Below are 16,467 nucleotides of genomic sequence, written 5' to 3' on the forward strand. Positions count from 1 at the left end.
TGTTCACTCTTGCCCTTCTACTGTTATCTATCCTCAGACCACATTCTAGACTTAGAGTCCTAATCACTGCAGGAAGAAAGCACTCCAGGTGACTATATGCCATTCCAAATCCATCTCCAAGCGGGACCCACCAAACGGATCTGCAGTTATGATCATGCAACAGTCATCAGGTAATTTGAGGGGTCATAGAATATAAGGTGCTTTAAGAATGAAGATGGTCTTCATTTTAAAAGGGAAGAAAACATGCATTTCAGAAACGATAGACCCATTAGCAAGATTATGAAATGGCCTAATAAAAATACATCAGTGCTGAGGAAGAGAAGACAATAAGGAGGCAACATGGATTCATAAAATAACTGCCAAACTAACCCCCAAATAATTTTCTTACAGTTTTGTATAGCTTACCTGGGAACACAATAGACTCTCTACGTAATAATTTTGTCAACTGCCAGATCTTCTTAGAATATTCTTGGGGTCAAGAAGAAGAAAAGTAGCGTATATACAAGAGAGTACTGTTGCTGGATGAATAATTAATGCTTGGAGGACCATATCTTAAGGGTGTTCATTGATTAAACAAAAATTTACTGGTTTCTTATTAAGTATCAAACTCTGACAGATGTTTGAAGCATGGTCAGTGGGAAAGGTCCACTTGGGAGAAGGCGACTGACAATACCCTGCAGCGTTTACTCATGGGCCCTATTTCTTCTCAACATTTTTATCATCGAAGGGATGAAAACTCACACGGTATTAATTTGAAAACTGGGAAATGCTTCAAAGCCTGATTCAAAAAGAATTCTCCAGGCTGAAATGTTGCAAACATGTGCTATAACTAGCAAAATTAAGTTTTAAAGTGATGGTAAAAATGATTTCTTTTTTTAATTTTTATGCAACAAAACAACAATCGCAGTTTCCTACCCTGCTCGCCACCGCTACTACCCCTCTTTCCTCCCAGAGGTAACCATCTTTGACTTTTATGACTTTTTCTTTTGAAATCTACACATTTCCATACTTCCCTAAATTAAGACAGGATCCACTGACTTCCTGTTACGGTAGATGGGGGATCTAATTCCCTCACACAGGCAATTTCGTTACACAGCAGATTCTGGTTTGAGTCAGTAACATTCAGTACTGACACTGCACTGCCAACAGCACTATTACTCACAGCTGGGCATTCTCATGTGGTAATTAAGACTAAGTTTTCTTCCCCGGTTTTGTTTTCCTTGAAGTTAATAACTGCATTGTTTTTTCACTTCCTTGGGTTTTTTTTTACTCGCTGCTAATTCTTCCCACACTTTCCAATAACCTCTCAGGGCAAACTTCTGCAAGGTCACATCAGCCTCCAGTGTTTTTCTGGGAGACACACTTCTGGAGTCTTCCCCTCTTCTGGAATGGTTGCTCTTAGAACTGCTGCACAGCTGATTTCCTGGGTCTACCGTTCATCATCATGTTCCTGGGTTAGACCTACTGTTTTGAACATCCTATGTCATCTTCGTTCTTGTCTATATCACGTTGCATGGAGTGTATCCTCCAATAACTTCCCGATAAAGTGTTCATGTAAGATGCAATTTTTGAGACTTTGAATGCTCATCCATGACTGAGAGTGTAGATAAATTCTGGTTGGAAATAATTTTCGTTCCTTTCTTCTGAATGGCATAACTCACTGGTCTTTGTGGTAGCCGTGAAAATATGCCACTCAGTTCTGCTGTGGGGAGCATAATTGGCTGATGGCACTAGTTGCTACCCCTTTGACCCTCCACTACATTGGCCCTGAGGCCATGTTTCTCATAGGCTCCTCCCTTCTGACGGAACACAGGGGCACTAAGGCAGACCCGTTCCTGCAAGCCATGGCCCCGTCCAACGGAAATGTTGGCTCAAGAACTCCCCACTGGCTTGGCTGGATCTTTCTTAGACCTGCATTGCCATCTGAGACTCTTCTCACCCCATCTGCCTTCCTGCCCACTCTCTTTCTCAGCTGTCAGACATGCATCATGATCTAAAGTCTCATCTGCCTCCTCTGGCTCCTCCCCCGGCTCCTCCCCCTTTACATTTCACAGTTGTGTCCCCTCAATAAACGTCCTGCACATCTAATGCTGCCTTGACATTTGCCTCTGAGGCAAAACAAACAAGATTGAGGCTTCACTTCCTGGAAGGCAAAGAGAATGCCATTCTGAGTGACATTTAGGGGGCAGATAGTCCCCTGGCACAAGATGTTGCCCCAATTGCTAAATATTTCACCAGTAGTAATCTGGGGAAATGTCCTGGTGGAGGGAAATGCTGCTACGGATGCAATGATTCAGGCATCCCAATGTCTACAAGAAGGGAATTGACTGCTTCCTGCTATATGGTATTGGGTCCCTACAGAGAGATATGAGAGCCAGAGGGTCTCATTGGTAACCTACAGAGAGGCCTTCCCTCCTATACTTTCAAGAGGGAGTGATCCAGAAAGAAAAGTTCCAATGTGAGTGTAGTTATCAAGCTTCTGCTTGCATCACACTTGCTACGGTCCCACTGAACAAAGCAAGTCACATGTTCTAGCCCATAGTCTATGTGGGAGGCAAGTACACAGTACGGTTCAATGGGGGCCCCAGGCCTAATGCTCTACTGCACCCCTCTCTTTCTGGAACTCCTATTATTTGAATGTTGGATCTCTGGCTGGTCCACTAATTTTCTTACTTTTATTCTACTATTGTCCTCCTCTTTGCCTTCTTGCTCTATTCTTACAGAGATTTCATCACCTTTATTTTCCAACCCTTCTATTAATTTTTTCATTTCTGCTATAATGTATTTCATTTCTATGTGTTCTATCCCCTGCCTATTTTACTGTATTATCCTACTCTTATTTTCTAGATGCAACATAGTCTCTTAACTCTTTAAGAATTTACTGAGGTTTCTTAAAATTTATTTTTCTTTATTGAGATATAATTGACATGTAACATTATATTAGTTTCAGGTACACAACATAATTTGTATATATTATGAAATGATCACCACCATAAGTCTAGTTAACATTCATCACCACACATAGTTACAATTTTTGGTCTTGTGAGGAGAACTTTTAAGACCTACTCCCTTAGCAATTTTCAAATACACAATATAGTAATAATACACAATACAGTAATAATCACCATGCTGTACATTACATCCCATGACTTATTTTATAACTAGAAGTTTGTATCTTTTTCTAAAATTATTATTATTATTATTTTTGCTTATGCAATATCTCTGCTGGTAGTCCTGCTCTGTCTTTTTCCTTTTCTTTTTTTTTTTTGGCAATGTTGGGTCTTCCTTGCAGTGTGTGAGCTTCTCAGTACCCTGGCTTCTCTTGTTGCAGAGCACAGGCCCTAGAGCACACAGGCTTCAGTAGTTGTGGCTCCCAGGCTCTAGGGTGCACAGGCTCAGTAGTTGTGGCACATGGGCTTATCTCCTCGGAAGCACTCGGAAGCATGTGGGATCTTCCCCGCCTAAGGATCAAACCAGTGTCCCCTGCATTGGCAGGTGGATTCTTAACCACTGCACCACCAGGGAAGTCCTAGAAGTTTGTACCTTTTGAGTGGGTCTTCTTTTTTTTCTTTTAGCCTTTTTTTCCTTCTTGTATATTCTCAGTTTCCTCTGAGTTTTCTCCCCCCAAAAGTTGCTTTTTTTCCCCTCTTTATTTAGGTGGGTCTCAATCTGTCATGTTAGAGGCTTTCCTCAGATCCTGTAGATTCTTGATTGTCTATTCATTTTTAAGAAAGAGAAATAAAAACCCTGATTGGAAGGTCAGGGCGTGTGGGTGGGGCGGGTTGATTTTGAGCTTCACCGTGGAGTGATCTGTCTCTGCTATGTCGCTGGGTATCATACGTCTTTCTGCAAGAGCTCATCAGACTCCCCAGAGAAGACGTTTCCAGTCCCTCCCTGGAGAGTAGAGGTCACACAGCCAATATTCCCAGAGCTTGGTGGGTGAGGAAGGCTGGGGGCAGAGTGGAGGAGTTGGCCAGGGAAAGGGGTGGGGTCTCTACTTTCAGTCGCATACGTTCACTTAGTCCTTATTTTCAGTGTGGAGCTCATGCCCTCAGGTGTGCCAGATGTCCCTCAGTCCAGACACTTTCCATTTTATACTCTCCAGAAAATTCACTTCGAGTTTTCTCCTTGAGTGGAGAAGTGGCTTACACCCAGCGGTGGGGATTGGGGGAAGAGATCCAAAAATCTGGTTGTTTTTTTTACACAGCCTTCAACCAATTCTTCTCATTTTAGCACCCACTCCCTTGACCTCCAGTTCCAGAGTACCTGGTCTCGGTATTCTCGGAGACTTTGGAAGGTTCTGCAATCATAGGATTGGTTCTTGGCTTCCCCCACAGCCAATTTAGCAGTCAGCTTGCTCAGATCTGCTGAGTCAGGAATACTCTCCCATCTGCTTCTCAGCTTCCAAAAGGTTTTTACTACTCTGCTCTCTCCATCACTGTGGGTCTCTCTCCTTCTCCTTTCCCTCTTTTGCTCCTTCCCTCCCCTCGCCCATGCCCCCCTTCTTTGTTTTAACTGTTTCTTTACTAAAGTTTAATGGGATTACAAGAGAGGAAAAAAATTAGATGGGTAAATTCAATCTGCCATCTTTTCCCAGAAACACCACTTACGATTTCTCCATCACAAAAGTAATACATTTCACTTATAGAACAATTAGAAAACCCAGATAATCAGAAAGAAAGAAATTACCCATAATCCCACTATTCAGCAATAACCCACCGCTAACATTTTTTTTTTCCTTTCCCATTTGAGGGGGCGGGGCGGGGGAGCCAGTACCTTCTTTCATTCACACTCTGGATATAAATGGAAAGCAAGAGAAACATGACTCCTGGCATCTCAAAGCTGAGGTCTTTGTGGGGAAGACAAACAAACAAATCATTTCAATAAAATGCGTGAAGTATTATTAGAAGGGAAGTACAGGATTTTACGGGAGCAGAAAGCAGGAATATCAAATCTAGGCTTGAGCGTGTCAGGAAAGAAGCTGGTGGAAAGGGCAGCAGCTGGAGAGAGCTCAGCACAGCTAAAGAGCTAAAGAGTGGTCTCTATTTATTCACACTTATTCACCAGCAGAGATATGTAAGAAGCATAATATATCATATGGCATTTTTCTCTTACTAACATACGAAGTGCAACTTTTTAATCACCATACATTAACTTTTTAATGGCCAAGTACTATTTATTCCACCATACCTGTGCACTGCTCTTCCTTTAACTGATCACCGTGGTATATTTAGGTTATTTCCAATTTTTAAGAAGTATCCACCATCTGTGGTAATCTCCCTCTTACCTTTGCACCCTGAGGATGAAATTTAATAAGATTAAAAGTTCAAAAATAAGTGACAAAGGAGATGACGGGAAATCTGGCTTAACAGCAATTCACATGAGGGAAAATGAAAAAGCCTGAGAGGTTTTAGCTGACCGAAAACTAATGCGAGTCCGCAGGGAGGTGACAGCCAAAACCATCAATGCAGTCTTGGGTGGCAGGGGCAGGATTTGGTGTCCAAAACAGGAAATGTGCGCTGAACATCTGAGGCAGCTAAAACTTGGTCTGCACATCAGACCTTAAGAGAAGCCTTCAAAGAGCCTGGGCTCACTTCTCCTGCTCCATGTCCTTCTCCTCTCAGCCCCTCCACGCACTGATCCTGCAGCCTGGACTGCACGTGGCCTCACCTGGCCTGGCTGCACAGCCGGCTCCCAGAACGCAGAGCCCAGAACGCCCTTCCTCCTTTGGGTGCACTCAGTCATTTCTGCCATCGGCAGCCCCTTGGTAAGGACGATGGACACAGGCACGTCCCACAGACAACCCTGTTCTGCTCTGTTCCCCAAAGACCCCTGGGAAGATAGAAAGGTCAGTTCTTCCCTCTCCCTCTCCAGCTTTTCCTCAAGTGTCAGAAGATAAAAAGGCCTCTCAAGGGTCACATTTGCTTTCTCAGAATTCGACCACACTCCTGACTGCCCCACTGCAGTCTGCCAAGAAGAAGCCCTGACTAAATGCTAACTCCCTCTAATTCTTCTTGGAGGAGCAGCCGTGACTGTGAATAAAGGAGAAAATACTTAGGAAGAACATGGTGGCCTTTTCAGATATTTGAAAGCTGCCTCATCAAAAAGCAATTTGCTTTATTCTTTGAGATTTGGGAAGGCAGAGACAACCAGCGGTGAGTCCCGAACAGAGGCAGGTTCCCGATCAATATAGAGAATAAACTCAAGGGGGCAACTTGAGGGGAGCTGGGTTCCTCCTGCTGCAAATAGTCGAGCAGCAGCTTAGAGGACCCCGGGGCCACTGCAAGGATTTGGTCCTGAGATGAAACCTGACCTGGGATTTCCCTGGTACCTTCTAACATTCTAATTACCAAATAATAGTGCACTTACAGACATGGAAAAAATATCTGCTCAACCATTATATGTAAACAATGTATAGCACTGGTTTCAGTTTGAGTATTTTATCAAACTATGAATGATACTGGCTCATGCATGATGTTCTGATATCTATTCTTCAAACAATAAGGTAATTAATTTAAAAAAATCTATTCAGACTGGGGCCAAGCAAGTTCACTAAATATCTATCTTTAGTCAATATGTCATATTATATCAGTCATAAATTTTAGTATATTTCCTTTAAACATCAAGAAAAGGTACCTGGTAATATGTTTTATGTAAAATAGGTTATTTCAAAACTGATTTGAAAATCTTTAGTTGAATGTTGTTGAAATACTTGCAAAGACTCTATTTATTGAATGCTACAGGTTATAAATGAAGAAGTTAAGTGAGGCAAAAATTTCTAAAGCATTTGTCTAATTCCTTTCATCTAAACAGCTCAAAAGGATCACTTCTCAAGTACTTTTGCTTTTATTATTTTTATTGACAATAAAAATTCATACCTCACCTTTGTAGAGCTCTTTACATTTTTCAGAACATGTTGACATACATGATTTTATTTAAAATTCTCACAATACATCTGAGAGGTGGACAGTATGAGAGACATTACTTCTTGTCCTTAATGACCTGTTCCCACCCTATTCACCAAGCACACAGGCTCTGACAGCTGCCATAATCTCCACACTCCTTACACAACGTGACTGAGTTCTGCCAATGAGAGGTGAGTGGAAGAGATGGTGCAGCCTTCTGGTCAGGCACTCAGAAGGTCACGTTCTCCCCTCTTCCCCACTTCCTCTGTCCACTGGATGGAAATGGTGTTATTATGTGCAAAGGTCACATAGGTATCTGGGTAGACATTTTCTTCCCTGTCCTTCCTCAATTTTTAAAACTCCTTCCCAGATACTGGCTGAGAAAGCAGGCTGTAGGTATTCAACTTACAAGAAAAAAAGGACATATTGAAGTAAGTAAAGATTATTTTGCATCTATACTTATTCATTCACTAAAAATTGTATCGAATATTTCCTCTGCTCCAAGGACTGAGAAAGGTGCTAAAAATTTAGAGATAAATATGATATGCAGTCTCTGACTTCGGGGCGTCACGAATGAGTAAATGATCTGCTCTGCCTGTTATCGCAAAATGGGTGCGTTTGAGTCAAGTCTTTGAAGGATGAGAATGAGTTTATCTCAAGGTAGAAGGGAGAAGAGGCATAGTGATCCTTTAGATTATCTTTGTACCCAGAATATATCAAGATAGAGCATATAAAAGGTAGATCATGCTTATCTGCTTAAGTAGAGATTACAAGTATCACTTTGCAGTTTCCTGAGAACATGTGGATCTTGAAGGATTCAGTAACAGTATGTATTTTTATTTACCCACTCTTTATTTCTTGTCCTCCCAATTTTATTTTGTATTTTATTCTCTTCCTACACCTAAAATTTCCTTTATGCCTTAAAAAGATAACATTCATTGAAAGAAACACACTTTTTATACAAATTAATTTAAAAATTCTGGCTGGGAACAACCATATTGTTTGAAAAATTAAGATAACTCAAAAGACTTCTGTGTGCCAAATTCATGACTAACTGCCTATTCAGGTAGCACAGTTGTGCATTCATTCATTTTGCACTTAAGAAATGTACATTGGCATTATTTGAATGCTTAGTAGTCTGTATTTTCCCTCTTTTCTTCAACTCAAAATAATTGACGTAAAACATTGTTATGATTTTGAAATTATTTTATTAGTTCTTTTCCTATTCTTAAATTTTTTTCTTGGACTTGACTGTGACCTTCAAAAAAACATTGTGTTCAATCAGGTATTCAAAGAAGAGTGAGTCAAGCCCTTCAGGAGATATTTTAACCATTTCTGATTAAACACACTATTGAATTCAGTAGTCTATAAAATACATTAATGTTCAACCCAGTTGATATTTCCAGCAATGTACCAAAGACATTTTAATGAGAGGAAAATTGGTAAAGTGCTTCACAAAAGTACATAGCATGTATAATTTGAACATGTATCTAGTAGATAAATTGCCTCCACTATTGCTTGGGGTATGAAAACTCAACCAGATAACAAAGCCACTTCCAATACATGCTCTTAAAGCCAGCTAGGAGAATTTCCCCACCCCCCATTCTGAAAACTTTTTTGATAATGTTGCATAGGGACTATAGTAGTTTTCAGTTGTTTGGAAATTTCTGCAATGGAGTCATATATTTGATGATGAACCTTAAATTTTTACTGAACATGTCAGATTCTGCCCCATTATATTTACTGACCTTACTATCTGATTAGGATTTAGTATCCCCCCTCCCATAAGTAAGTGGCTGGAAAGACTGACAAAGAGAGCAGATCTGAGAAGCATCAGTTTATAAAAGCAAAGTCAGGCTGTTAAACAGCCAGAAGCCACTTACTTACTGAGCACCTACCAAGGGCAAGATGCCATTTTTGGACAGATGACGTGAACCTGGTTTCCTCACTTAAAGAATTACCCCACTAGTGAAAGGAAGCAAATGATTAAATAAAAGGAGAGGTGTGGTAGGAGGCATCAGAGTGAAGCGCTGTAGGATTCCACAGGGGGAAGAAATGGCACTCGAGTGCGGGGCCAAAGGGAGCACCTGAGCTGCTTCTTGAAGAGAACGTGGGATTTTAATAAACGAGGGACTTTATCTTGTTCACACATAACGATATCCTGGAGAATATCCACCAAGGCAAAGTGCAAGGGGCAAGGGCAGAAGCAAGCACATCACCTAGGAGGCTGTTCCAATGATCCAGGCAGGGTCTGATGGGGGCTTGGGCCTGTAGCTGTAGATAAAGAGAGAAGTGGTTGGGTTCTGTACATATGTGGAAGGTAGTAGAACTATAGGATTGGCTGATGGATTGAAAAGAAGATGTAAGAGAAAGGAAGAAGTTACGTTTGGGGGCCTGACCAACTGAAAGAGCAAAGCTGCCACAATGGAGATGGGGAAAACAGGAATTTGCTTTTGGATGTTAAAGGTGACCTGGCTATTCAGCGTCAAAGTGGAGAAGGCAGTTGTCTAAGTCTGGAGCTCAGGGCAGGATTTCCGGCTGGAGACTCAAAATTTGGAGTCATCAGGATATAGGGTATTCAAAGAGCCCACCTGGGGTGAATCTAGAGAAGAGGCCCCAGGAGGCAGCACCAGGCCCTCCAATATCTAGAGGCAGGGTGAGGAGGAATAAGCAAAGGGAACGGGGAAGGAGTCGCCAGTGAGCTGAGCGCAGAAGGGAGAGACAGTGGGGTTCTGGAAGCCAAGCTGAGGAAGTGCGTCAAGATAGAGAATAGTGGCTGGACAGATGCTGTGGACAAATCAGCTGAGACAGGAGCACTGAGGCTCGATACTAGTCAGGTCTGCACTATACGTGACGCGCAAAGAAATACATTCCGGCCCCACCTCCTTCAGTGAAAGACGTAGTCTTCTCCCACAGCTTCCCTGGGAACAAACACGTGCAAGATTCCCTGGGAGGCCCGTGTGTATCCTCAGCTTGGTCCTGGTCCTCGCAGAAACCCATGGGCAAAACAAAAACTCAGAGGCACGGCTGGAGCTGGACTCCCAACTACAGGCTAAGGCACTTATCTTCACTTAACGCTTAACACGTGTTAAGACACTTGTCTTTCAGGGGCTGTCAAGAACCATCTTTCAAGAGCTGCGAAGGCACAGCAGTCCCTCTTCAAATCATAGAGAAGAAGGTGTGTCTTCTTTCTGGCTTACACTCAGACAAACAAAGCAGTCTGGATTCCTAGGGCTCTGCAGGGAAATCCTCCTTTCAGTTCTGGCTCTGTCAGTCTCTCTGTCTCTGTCTCTCACTCACACATACACACACAAGCTATTTTTATCAAGGTTTACCTCAGTACGAAAAACCCACAAAAAAACACGAAGACCTCCATTCTGAGCAAAGCCTCCACACGTCATTATTCATCCTGCAGTTTGTCTGGCCTGCCTCCTGTCCTCCAGCCCATGGCAGGCAGGGGGTGTGAATTTCCAGTCTCCTTAGTCCACCTGTGAATTAGTGGAAGCACAGAATGGGGCAGGGGAGGGGTGCTGACCAGCTTTATCCTTCACCAGCATCAGATCCCCAAACATAAATGAATATGCTTGGGGTCCCGTGGCTCCTACCCTCAATTCCTAAGCCCTGGCTGAAATGTTCTATTGCCAAAATGTTCCATTACCAAAATCTGGGGAGTATGATTTATCTTTTCAAATAAGATCAAAACTTCCCGATCCCCCTCCCCCTAACACACACACCAAGAAAGAACATTGAAATCATTATGAAAATATCTCATATGAAATAAAGACAGCATTTTTGATCACGACAAATTACTTTTTCACAAGATATAAGAATGACTAAATTCCAAACCAACGAAATCTGAAAGCAAAATTAATATTTTACAGCAACTATAAGTATGTTTGCAGCATCAGCAAAACCAACTGTCCACCAGTTACTAATTTCTTATGAACACAAAGTCCACTGCATTTCTGGGAAGGATGGTTAGTGTTTGGCAAGTTTTTGTGTAAGGATACAAAAATATAACTGGGAAGTTAATCAAAAGGCCAAGAGTGGGCCTAAGAACCAAAAGCATGTTGACTATTTAAGATACCAGAGTACCAAAAAGCTCCTGCAGTCCCAATTCCTTATTTTATGTACGAAATGATCAAGTAAGTGGCGATAATAACAATTGATGACTTTTGTATTCATACACAATTTATTACATGCTTTCTAAAAGTAGAACTCATGTGATTTAAATCTAAAGTAGTAATTTTGCAGGCATGGTCTATTAGGTCCTTCAGTTGGTCCACAAAGCTCTTGTTCCTGGTATGAACTGAAATTTGCTTATGTTTTTGTCAAACGAGGGGCCAGCTTTTCCCATAGTTTTTCTACCACCAACCATGAACAGCTGCTGTTTAGGGTCTTCTGATTCATTAAAAGGATTGACAGACTGAAAAAGTTTCTTACCACTGCTCTAAAGTATCTTCATGAAAAATAGATATCAATATGAAATCACTAAAATCACAAATTTTTGGTCAAACAAATCCAACATTCTTTTGTGACCTGTGGTAGCAAACAGGGTTTGTGGAGCTGACATACAATCTAATTTAGCCATTACTACAACGTTACCGGCAGCTCCGAGCAGTAAGTCAACTCAATAACCCAGGACTGTTCTGCCTCAATTATCTATGGCTTCAATTAAAAGTGTGTAGAAGTGGTCTTCATCTTGACTTTGTTCAAAATATGTGGTTTAATTCTAAATTTAAAAGCAGGTCTTCCAGTAGGCCCGCATGTCACCAAAATATGGTGCCAAAGTTATGCATTTAAACACTTTTATTAAAATGTTTGCACATATACATAAAATATTCTCTCATGATACAAAATTCTGTACAAAGTGTACCAACAACTGACATTATAAATGAACCCTCAATTCAATGAGGCCTAATCTTGAACACTAAGTAAAGGAGAAAAAGGAGAAAGACTTATTTGGGAGACAACTTTATCATGGCACATTAATTCTTCCTGCTGTCAAAATGTATTAAGCTTTTCTGCACAAGGGTGTTAAAATCAGTTTTGTCAGGCTAATAATCTCCCTGAGGAATCCTTCCAATTGGAGAGAGCAGCGTGGAAATACAGTTGTTGTAGGACCCAATCTCTATCACCCTGTAGTTGTTTCTGTATATTATGGCTAGCTTGAAGATTGTCTAAGGGGTCTTCCTACCCCCGCTGATCAAGCAAGGGTGGTGGATGTAGTTCTCAATCCTGCCACAGAAAAAACTTCCAAAGACAGTTTAAACTCTGCTCTGCAGGAGATGCGATTTTAACACCCTCAATTTGCTGCGTGAACGTGTGCCACGAGCAGGACAGATCTTATTGGATTAACACTGAACTCATGGCAACTCCACGAACTCTAGCAGAGTCATACTTTCTGCGTGGCTTGCGAACAAATTTCTTTCTTTCCTCAGGCTCCGGTGGCTGTTCCTAGTCCTCCCTACTTTACCTCTAGGAATTCCTCTACCCTCAGAGAAAGGCGCTCCCTTTTCTCACAGGAGAAGCTGATTCCAATTTCTTTTTTGATGGGCTCAAAAGGGCAATCGCTGGCGCACCCACTGCGGGGGCTTCCCTCGCGTTCCCAACTCTGCGCTTTCCAGGGAAACCCCAGATGCTCAGCGCGCCCCCTCCTCCCCGGGTGTGAATCCCAGGTAACCCCACAGACGTGCTCACATGGAGCCTCGTCTGGCTAGAGGTCCGGGCACTCCTCTTGTTCCCGGCGTCTCCAGCGGCCCTCTCCCCGGCGTGGCCCTCCGCCTGGCCCCTCGAACTCACCAGGAGGAGATTGTGCGCCACCAGGTACCCGAGCCGCGGGCTGCCCCGGACGCCGGGGGCCAGGCGCCCGGTGGCGTAGCCGTGCCAGGCCACCACGTAGGGGTTGTCGATGGTGATCCAGTACTTGACCTGGCCGCCGAAGTGGCGGAAGCAGAGCTCGGCGTAATCCCTGAAGTGGTCGGCTAGGGCGCGGTTGGCCCAGCCGCCGTAGGCGTCCTGCAGGCGCTGGGGCAGGTCCCAGTGGTACAGAGTGACCACGGGCTGCACGCCCAGCTCCCGCAGCCGCTCCAGCAGACGCCGGTAGTAGCGCAGCCCCTCCCGGTTGGGGGCACCGGCGCTGCCATTGGGGAGTACCCGCGCCCACGAGATGGAGAAGCGGTAGTGGGTGACCCCGAGCTCGCGCAGTCCCTCCGTGTCGCGGAAGACGTTGTTGTAGCCGTCGCTGGCCACGTCCCCGGTGGCGGGCGGGGACGGCGCCTGGGCGCCCGACGGCAGGCCGGCTCCCAGGGGGTCGCCTGGAGGCGCCGGGGCGCGGTGGGTGAACGTGTCCCAGATGGACGCGCCCTTGCCGTGCTGCCGCCAGCCGCCCTCCGTCTGGTAGGCGGCGCTGCCCACGGCCCAGAGGAAGCCGTCGGGGAAGGTGTCGTGGAGGAGCCCCGCGGCCTCGGGGGCCGGAGGGCGCGCGAAGCGGGCCCAGGTCCGCTCGCCGTCGCCGGGCTCGGCGCGCAGGCGGCGGCCGCCCAGGGCCAGCAGCAGCAGCAGCAGCGGCGGCGGCAGCGGCGCCCGCAGCCGCAGGCGGCGCAGCTGGGCGCGGGCGGGCATGCTGCGCGGGAGCGGGGCGCCGGGGCGCCGGGGCGCCGCGCCGCGCCCCTTTATGCCGGCTCCCCGCCGCGCCGCCCGCCCCCCGCCGGCGCGCCCACCCCCGCTTCCCCGGCAGGCCCCGCCGGCAATGATTACCTGTGGCCCCGCGCCTCCCCCCGCCCCGCATTGGGAAGGGGGGGCGGGGGCGCAAAGGGCGAGCGGGAGCCTGCGCGGCGGGGCGCGACAGCGGGCAAGGTGCAGCCGGCGCCGCTCCCGGACGTCGGAGAAAGGGCACCTGTGCCTCCCCGCTCCCCGGGGCCGCTGCGGATGTTTCCGCGACAGGAGTTCCCAGCGCGCGGCCTTCTCTACCCCATCCGCGCGCCCTCCTGGAAGAAGCCGCCGAGCCCGCGATGTGTGGAGGAAGGACGGCGACCACCCAACTTTCCGGAGTTCGGCGCGGGATCTGTGCCTGCCCTCGCGGGGTCCACCCCCCCGGATGCACCTGCTTTCTCTTCTTTCCCACTCCGGAGGCCGAGAAAAGTGATTGATCTTACTAGAGCCGATTAGGAATTGGCCGAAGTTGTATTGCGGAGCAGGGTGGGGAGAGCTAGGTGGGGAGAGCTAGGTCGGGACCTGCAAAGTTCAGGGAGGACTCGTGGTGGACGTCCCTTGAGGTGCTTAAGGAAGATGCGCCCGTGAAGAGCCATCCCACGGACTCAGCCTGAACGGCGGGTCCCGCAGGCCCCGGTCTAGGAAGCCTTCGAGTAAGACAAAGGAGATGCATGGGTTGCGCTGGAGCTTTGCTTTCCTCTCCCTCTTACTGTTATCTTTGAACCATTTCAAGCCAGTACGTGCTCTTTAATTCGATCGTGCAGAATTACTTGGCGAACGTCAAATGACAGTTGTGATTGCTCTTTCAGAAGAGAGGGAGACACCAAGGTTTCTACTTTGAGTAGCTGTCATTCACCTCTATTATCCTTTTGCATCTGTTTTTTGAATAATCACGTTTTAGCTTTCAGCTCTGACTTGGCAAGTCATTTATCTGTGCAAACCGTGCACGCAGCTGCAGTGGAGTGGGAGGACCCTGGGTCCCTGATCAGAGGAGGGAAAAGGGAGGAGGCATTTAGCCTGAGCACCCTCTACGACAAAATAGAGCCATGACGTCCTTCAGATTACCAGAGAGCCCTTTTGACAGAAATTGTGGAAACACAGTGTCCGTTGGAGTGTGTGTATATTTGATCTGTGACTAACTGGGGAGTAGACGGTGTGGGCTCCACCTTTGTGATCTTGGGTGGGAAAATCTCTCCAAGCCTTAGGATCCTTATCTATCGTATACATTGGATATGGCCGTGTCTGCGCTGCCGCCTTCGAGGCTTGTGCCGCTCAAATGAAAAAATGTCCACGCAGAGGACTCACACACGAAAAGCCCAGACAAATGTCAGGTCCTGCTTATACCTTCGCCTTGCTCTCCAGTACCATGTGCCTCAATCCCCGCACACCTTCTCCTGTGATCAACGACTAAGGTCCTCTTAGAGATACATCCATTCTCATCCAGGGATCATCCCTGCACTTCTGTCTCATACAAACTTAAAATCAATAAAGTTTTAAATTTTGCAGGTGAAGTTACTTTGATTAATTTCCTTAAAATGGAAGCACAGCAAATTTATTCCTGTGTTTTATTAAATATTTCCAACTCCAGCTAGCATATAGTATTGTGGTTAGTAAGATTAAGCCATCAGGTTGGAACAAGACATTGCTATTCTGTTACATGTGGTATCTACATTTTTCAATAAAGGTGAAATAACAATGACACTCCCGCAATTAAAAAAAATTATGCCACACAACCACACAGTCACACTCTCTTCCAGCTAAATTAAAAAGCTTCTATGTCTGCATACAAGATCACATTTCGCATCTAGAGCTGAAAATTAGAGGTCTGTTTCTTGTAGCTTGTTAAGTTTCAATTAGAAATGTTTCATGGGTCTCATGGAAAATAGCTTAGGCTAAGTGTTCACTTATTGATGTATGGTCTGTTTGCTCAGGGCAGGTTGTATTTATTGCTACTTTTATTCAACCAACAGTTAGAGGGGAGAGGGAGAGAGAGAGGAAGAGAGAGAGGGAGAGGAGGAGGGAGAGGGAGGTTGATTTAGAGATTTTTAGAGCAGTGATTAAAAAGAAGGACCAAGGTGACTAAATGCTTCACATTTGAAGTTCTTCTCTCTCTGAGGGGGACATAAAGCACATGTATCTCCAGTTGGACGTCATAGCTTTCAACATGTGCAGGGATGTTCCCAGATGATAGGTAATTTAACCCAATGATAAAGATTATATGGCAATTAAACTTTATTCCCAGAACTTGTTGTCTATCAAGGTTCTGTTCATGATTATTAAATTCTGGATTCCTGAAGTGTGAACAATTGCTACTGCTGCCTTGCAGTTGTTCAGTTTTATTTTGGTTCTTTCACAAGCCCCTTCCAACATCTAAAATGCGGGATTTCATTCAATACTTTGTTCTCCGGCAAATAAGAGATTAAATTACTTGCTGAGCTTTGACTATGAAGGTGAAGTTATTGATGCATCAAAGGAAAGGAGATTTTTTTTTTGAGGCACAGAGGACAGGTTAGTGGAGATTTTTAACTTACTTACTGACTTTTGTCGTGATGATGATTTTCAACAACCTAAGGGTAGTCATCAAGGTAACCGTTATCCTTCATCCAGTCCCTTCTCCCGGGACCAGTGGAACCCTCCCCTGCCAAGGGAGCAGAAGGGGGTTCACTGACTTACATGGGCTCAAACAGAGCACCAACCCCACAAGCTCTCAGCTCCCCAGTCACAGACATTAGCTTCTCTGAGGCAGCACTGGTATCATCAACACAATCTCTCTCAGCAGCCACGACGGACAAAGCAGCCGAGAGGAGCTCAAGGCTTTGAAAAAAGGCAGCAATCCCTATCCTCAAAG

At 45.2% G+C, this 16,467-nt stretch overlaps 1 protein-coding gene across 1 annotated transcript in view; it reads right to left on the reverse strand.

The window, feature by feature from the left end:
• Positions 1-13,529, reverse strand: part of KL (klotho) — a 38,737-nt gene extending 25,208 nt beyond the window's left edge. The window contains exon 1 of the mRNA XM_057707598.1: positions 12,708-13,529. Within this exon, the coding sequence (XP_057563581.1) occupies positions 12,708-13,529 (822 nt within the window). The remainder of the gene's footprint in view (positions 1-12,707) is intronic.
• Between the last annotated feature and the right edge of the window lie 2,938 nt (positions 13,530-16,467).

Source organism: Hippopotamus amphibius, chromosome 14 (assembly GCF_030028045.1).
Source record: "Hippopotamus amphibius kiboko isolate mHipAmp2 chromosome 14, mHipAmp2.hap2, whole genome shotgun sequence".
Taxonomy (NCBI): Eukaryota; Metazoa; Chordata; class Mammalia; order Artiodactyla; family Hippopotamidae; genus Hippopotamus; species Hippopotamus amphibius.